The 6,846-nt window shown below is 44.5% G+C and overlaps 1 protein-coding gene across 2 annotated transcripts; it reads right to left on the minus strand.

The window, feature by feature from the left end:
* Positions 1 to 379: 379 nt before the first annotated feature.
* ZCCHC9 (zinc finger CCHC-type containing 9) lies at positions 380 to 6,436 on the minus strand. Of its 2 annotated transcripts, none has more exons than XM_061369299.1 (5): positions 5,942 to 6,436; positions 4,732 to 4,882; positions 4,402 to 4,494; positions 3,257 to 3,320; positions 380 to 608 (listed from the first exon to the last, which is right to left on the minus strand). In XM_061369299.1, exons 1-5 carry the CDS (start codon positions 6,263 to 6,265, stop codon positions 488 to 490), a joined length of 753 nt encoding a protein of 250 aa, XP_061225283.1. In that variant the 5' UTR covers positions 6,266 to 6,436; the 3' UTR covers positions 380 to 487. The 2 variants fall into 2 exon arrangements, with proteins under 2 accessions (XP_061225283.1, XP_061225282.1); XM_061369298.1 differs by having other exon boundaries at positions 382 to 603; positions 3,252 to 3,320; positions 5,942 to 6,432.
* Between the last annotated feature and the right edge of the window lie 410 nt (positions 6,437 to 6,846).

The following is a 6,846-nucleotide window of genomic DNA, read 5'->3' on the forward strand; positions in this document are numbered from 1 at the left end:
GACTCTTGGTAAGATCAGCATACTTGTGTTCATCTCTGGTAAAGTAAAACAGCGCTCTTAAGGTAACAATGCTGACCACAGAAATCCACTGGTCATAAGCCCCTGTGACAGAACACACACGCCCTGTTTGGTTATTGCAGCCAGATCCCTGTCTCAAGAAGCAGCCAATTTCCCTCTTCAGAAATCTGGCAGTCAGAGGGACTGCAAACCAGAGGATATGCTGTATTTTGGCAGCGATATATGAAAGTAAAATACCCACTTGCTGTATTTCTGTGGTTTGCAGCTTTGCAGCATGCTGGGCGAATCCGGCAGGAAAATGGAAAAATGGGGGGGGACCAAAAAAAAAAAAAAAAAAAAAAAAAAAAAATAGCAACATAATTTTGCAGCAGCAGTCAAGTTTGATTTTCTGGAATCAGCAATCCACTCTGTGTAGTCCCTACTCTGAAGTGAAGCAGTGCAGGCAAAGTGATTTACAGCCAAAAAGCTTTCAGAAAGTCACAACTTTGGGTACTTTCACTTTCGGTTTTTGCAGCTTTGGTGCTTCTGTGATTTCTTCGTAATCTGCGCTCATTCCAGTGGCCCATCGCGCAACCGTAACCTGGTCTGCAGAGAGGCAGGTGATATGGAAAGGCTCACCATTACCATTATGTCAAACTTACGCATTTGAAGATTTAGCCTGTAAGAATGTGTCATTAATTCACTGAAGAACTGTTAATTCAGTTCCAGCTCTGAAGCCAACAGTTACACAACTTTTTGGTTTTTTTTAAGCTGAGTATTGCACACTCCCTTTCTTCCCCCACACAAATTGTCAAGGTTCACAAAATCGTTACTACATGGTTTTCCTATCTGACTGTCCAAAGAAGCATTAAAAAAACATAAGATGATACATTAGCTCTCATCTAAGTCCAAACAACTCTTAAGATGATTTCAGAAGATGTTAAGCGTGTCTGAACATAAAGGAAAGATCTCCATTATTAAGTGCTCAACGCCAGGTTGGACAGGGCTTGAAACAACTTGGTCTAGTGGAAAGTTCCCCTGTCCATGGCAGGGGAATAGAACTGGATAAACTTTAAGATCCTTCCCAAATCTTAAGAATCCCATGATGCCATGACTTAAAGGTGAAAAAAATAAGACTGAGAAGGCACAACAGAGCAAAATACACATTTCTCAACTCGCATCCCTGCATATAATTAACATCATCCTGCTGCTTAAATGCTATTTATAGACAAATTCATACTCCTTTGCTAGAGAAAACAGTTAACCAATTCTGAATGGTAATTTAATTTTTATTGAATTGGAACAAATCAGATCATACCAAGAATATAGAACCACAGGCTGGTCCCCTTTGGGTTGGAAGGGACCTTAAAGCTCATCCAGTCCCAAACCCCTACCACAGGCAGGGACACCTTCCACTAGACCAGGTTGCTCCAAGCCATGTCCAGCCTGGCCTTGAACACTGCCAGGGATGGGGCAGCCAGAACTTCTCTGGACAACCTGTGCCAGGGCCTCACCACCCTCACAGGGAAGAACTTCTGCCTAAGAGCTGATCTCAGTCTCCCCTCTGTCAGGTTAAAGCCATTCCCTTGTCCTGTCCCTACAGGCCCTTGTCCAGAGTCCCTCTCCACCTTTCTTGTAGCCCCTTTAGGCACTGGCAGCTGCTCTAAGGTCTCCCCTTAAGGAGCCTTCTCCAGGCTGAACCAGCCCAGCTCTCTCAGCCTGTCTCCAGAGCAGAGCTGCTCCAGCCCTTGCAGCAAGTCCATGGCCTCCTCTGGACTCACTCCAACAGCTCCACGTCCCTCTCGTGTTGCTGCCCCAGAGCTAGATGCAGACCTGCAAGGGGGGGTCTTCCCCAGAGCACGGTAAAGGGGGAGAATCCCCTGCGCTGACCTGCTGCTCATGCTCTAGGGATGCAGCCCCCACCCCCAACACACAGGGAGTTCTGGGCTGAAGCACACATTGAAGCTGGGTCATGTGGAGCTTCTTGTCATCAAAGATCCCCAGTCCTTCTCCGCAGGGCTTCTATATCAAGTCTGCCCCAGTCTATGTTTGTGCTTGGGATTCCCCTGACCCATGCGGAACCTGGCACTTGGCTTAGATGAAATTCTTGAGATTCACACTGGCCTACCTCTCAAGTCTGTTCAGGTCCACAGATAGGTCCACCCAAAGAAACCACAAGCTGTAGTGCCTAAATCTGACAGCTATCAGCTATCTTCTTGTAGTCTAAAAGTACTTTGCATGATGCAAACTGATTTCAAAGACTATTACCAATGGTGTCACAGTTTCAACTAATTCAACTATTTTTAACTAGTTTTAAAACATCAGGGTAAAGACTACTATGTCCTCTGGCAAATTAAACAGCAGTTGTCAGTCTTTATTATGGACATAAATCTTGTCAAAAAAAAAAAAGTAGGAAAAAATGCAGATCACATACAAAACGGCTGAAGCATAGGCCTCTACTGCCTACATAAATATCTAACATATATTCCACAAAAGTGGCATATTATTAACCCCAAGTTTCTACAAGCCATGCAAACACATTATAAAAATGCACAAATGTATCACCACTCTAGTAACAGAATCATTCTTCAAACCCTTGTTTGATGTTCTTGCCTTCCACTACACAGGTGTTTTTTTTGTATATAATGTGCTTTTTCCACCACAGATAGGATCATGAAATCATAGAATGGTTTGGGTTGGAAAGGATCTTAGGATCATCTAGTTCCAACTGCCCTGGGCAGAGATGGCCCCCACTGTACCATATCACCAAAGGCTTTGTCCAATCTGATGAATCCAGCTGGACAGATCTACTTCCTGTTTTGCTGTCTTGAACACCTGCCTGCACACACAGCTTCTACATGCTGCCAGTCCCATGACCCTGCAACTGACACTACATTCAATTGCACCACTTCACACAGAAATCATCAGAAGCAGCAGCCAGTTTTGTTCTACAGCTGCTAAGTTTTGAACAGCAACAAAAAATACTGGCTAAAAAGTACACATTAGCCTATATTATCTTCAGAAACCTACAAACTGGCTATTTTTATTACAGAAAGTTTGAGTTATGCATTGCAACTTAATGCTCCTTCCACACACCCCTTGATAGAAACACTCGTCCCAGAGGAAGGTTGCCTTTGCTCTTTGCAAATTCTCTTCTCAAACCCATTTTTTCCTGACTGAAGGCAGGCAAAGCAGTAGATAAATGTTACTCAGCTGTGCACTCAGACTGTTCTGTACACTCCCCTGCATCTCACCTGTGTTCTGTTTTACTGGACAGTCTTTTCGGAAGTGCTCCACAGAGCCACAAAGTTTGCAGCCACCACCTGTTAAGAGAGAAAGCTGTTACTCATCTGGGAATAAAAAACTAGTAACAGGTAACAAAAACACCCAAACACAAAACACCCCTCCTACACTATTTTGCTCTTGTATGTGTATTGAGAACATCTACTTATCTGTAGTCACAACCTTTAAAAAAGATAAGGGTGTCCTTATGGACAGGTCTGCATTCCTTGGCAACATATGGAGCAGATACACAGCCAGCTGTGGAAGCCTGCAAACACCGCTTCCTCTGTCTGTGCCTCTGACAGACAGAGCTGTCTGCAATCAAACTGCACTGTAAAGCACCACATACTACAAATTGCAGTCACCACAATACTGACCATTTCTGATCTGTTGAAGTTTTCATTAAAATTCATATGCAAAAGGAACTTCTGAAATTAATAGGAGCTCCTGAGTGGCAGGCAATCCAACTTCTGAGATACAAAATAAAAAATTTATAAAATCTATAAACATAGATTTTATATTTCATAAATATAAACCAAACACTGAAAGTAAAGCGACTGTACTGTAAGATCACCCTTCTGAGTTTGCCAGGGCTCAAGTCTGTACTGGGAGACAGAATGCTACGTTTTAGTGCCAATAAGGAAACCAGGCAAAGCAGAATCTGAGTGAAATCCAAACTTAGATCACATTTCTCATTAAAGTCACTTAAACTGAAGATGTCCTCTTTCTAGTTAGAGCCATTGTGTTGAGCAAACACCTCCCAGAGTCTTAAACTACATTATGACAGTATGTTTTTACCGCATTGATATATGTACATTTAAATACTGACTACATACATACAGTGCATTCTGACTTTGTTTCTTTGTGTGCCTTTTGATATTGCAAGCACAAGCAAGTTCTCATACTTAAGAGAGTATGAGAATTTAAGCTTACAATTAAAACAGAAATCCCTAGATAATCAATATTAACACTGAATTCCCCTGAACTAATCTGCTTTCACCAAGAGTAAAGACAGGCAGGTATTCCATTTAGTCAGATCCTCATTCACTTGCAATGTTATCTTGTTCCATATCAGCTAAATATGAAAAATGTATTTTGGTTTTAGTAAATCGGTGCACTCACCTTCAGCATACAATCCCTTGGGATTATCTGGACATGACCTTGACAAATGCCCCATCTCACCACAGATGAAACATTTTGCATATGGAAATGGCCCTGCAAAATCCCATAGAGTTTATGATCCACATTAAAAACCTTTTAAAGTCCAGACACTACAATGACAATGTTTTACTATACTATAAGCACTATACTCATACACTGACAGGTTCGTTTTTACACTAACCTGTCTGCTGAGAACAGTTAAATTACTAAAGCATGAAGACCGTATTTCAGTAGTTAAAAAAACAAACAAGGCCAAACCATCTCAAAACCCCACAAATTTCTGAGACATACCAATCGCTGGATCTGTTTTTGCTTTGCATTTGCTGATGTCATGCTCTGTGGATCCACATCGGTAACAAATTCCTGTACCCATATCTTGACTTTCAAGTACCGCAGGACAATCAGCAACACCATGGCCGGGTTCTCTACAGTGGAAACATACCTTTGAAAGCAAAAATTAAGTTGTATGCATTTCCACAGACAGTTCACACAGCAAAACACAGCACTTAGAGATGATGCTGCTGAAGAACTCACTGATTATCTGATTATCACCTACTAGATTTGTACTAGACCACTATTTCTCTTAGCTGAAACTTTGAGGGTAGTACCACATACTTATTTCTAGTGTTGAAATTTGACATTATCATAAAAAGACAGGATTCTATGCATGGCACTCAAACACCTGAAAATCCCAGTCTAACAAGGTGTTCTAGCTTTTCAGAAGGCAAACATACCAAATTATTTTCTCCTTAGGCAAAAATAATTAGACTAAGAGATACTGCACCCTGTCACAGAGTAAATGTCAGTGGCCTATGTCATTAGAACACACTATTATGGGTTCTCTTCCTTTACCAACAACACACCATACAGGGTATTCACTCATTGACAACTGAGTGCCCTGAACAAATGATAACACTTGATTTTAACTACAGTTTCCCAAGCTCTTTAAGTACTGTTGCTGCAAGGGCTTAAGGAAACATAAGCTGTGTTGCACCAGTGCTGCTATTTACTCGGGAAAAACTTAAGATTTCTCAGACAAGTAGTAACTCTCTTCATATGTTCCCAGATTACATTCAGCATAAGTTCAGGCTGAATGCCTATGTCTGTTGCGAAATAACTGCTTTCAGACAGTCTTATTAGTCAATTCTCAAGCACAAATCACTGCAGAAAGAGGTCCCCAAACAGCAGAAAGATTGTACGGAAGAATTTCGCACGGAATTAGCTTCACTCAGGAGAAAAGAAGCGCTGAGAATTCATCACAGTGTAGCATGAACAGTATGAATGGGCTAGGGGTTAAGCTGGAATTCATCCTCATTAACGTGAAAAGTCACTCAGCACACGCTGTGCTTCTAGCAGGTAAAGCACTCAACCTCATCATGGAACCAGCCCTGGCAGTGCCAACAAAGATTTTGGAACGGGCACTTTTCACACAGATCTTTCCCCAAGTTCTTAACAAGCTGCCACGGAGAGACAAACACCTGTGGCTGCAGACAGAACTCACCATGGCATTTTTCTTCATTTCTTGCCTCTTCAGCCTCCTCCCCTCCCGCCGCTTGTCCTTCTTCAAGGCTATGGCTACCTCCTTCTCCAGCTCAGCGCTGTCTGGTCGGGCCACCTCACCACTCCCCGAGCTCTGCTTCAGGAACGCCGCAAACCCGTTAACATCTTCATTCTGGTAATCCTTTTTCTTCTTCTTCTTCTTCTTCTTCTCCTGCTCCTTCTTCAGAAGAGGGCCTGGGTGGCCCTGACCCTCCATATCCTCCCAGGGGGTCGCATCCAGCGCCTTTTCGCCGGGAGCGCCGCTTCGGCGAGCCCATCTCGTCATGGGGGGCCAGCTCCTCAACACACGGACGCCACGGAACAGAGGAGGCCCGCACCCCTTGTCCCGCGCGGACCACGGCGCAGCCCCGCTCCCTCAACGAGACGGCTCTCCAAGGGACACCCCCTCACAAAGCCGCTTCCCCGGCCTGTCGCACCTGCGCTCCCTCTCGCCAGCAGCCCACCCCGAGAAACGCCGGGCAGCCAGCAGGACAAGACCGAGCAGGGCCCTCCCGATGAGCCGCCGCTCACCCGGCCACGACGCGACAGCACAACCGATCACACCCCGCCGAACCCAGAAACGCGCTGTAATTGGGCCTGCCGGGAGCGGCGTGGCGTCACTTCCGCCGGGTGCCGCTCTGGCTTCGCGCTCTGCCGCCGTCTTGCGGTTCGGCGGCGTAAGGAGTGAGGACAGCAACCCGGCGGCTGCATCTTACTGCGGGGCTGATACGAATTAAACTCGTATTTCTGCGTGTACAGAAACATGGTAATGGACAAGTGGACAGTGATTCACAAGATGAGGAAGGTATGCAACAACTGTCTTCCTTCAAATGAATGTGGGCATTCCCCCTGTCGATAGGGCCTGAC

Source organism: Neopsephotus bourkii, unplaced genomic scaffold, assembly GCF_033783945.1.
Source record: "Neopsephotus bourkii isolate Nb327-2 ecotype Australia unplaced genomic scaffold, CSIRO-AGI_Nbou_v1 NB_1491, whole genome shotgun sequence".
Lineage (NCBI taxonomy): Eukaryota > Metazoa > Chordata > Aves > Psittaciformes > Psittacidae > Neopsephotus > Neopsephotus bourkii.

Coding starts and splice junctions, on each gene's coding strand:
- ZCCHC9 (XM_061369299.1), bottom strand. CDS start 6,265: ATGACGAGATGGGCTCGCCGAAGCGGCGCTCCCGGCGAAAAGGCGCTG. Junction 4,495..4,731: donor AAAAACAGATCCAGCGATTG/GTATGTCTCAGA, acceptor GGGATTTTGCAG/GGCCATTTCCATATGCAAAA. Junction 609..3,256: donor GACTGTCCAGTAAAACAGAA/CACAGGTGAGAT, acceptor CACCTGCCTCTC/TGCAGACCAGGTTACGGTTG.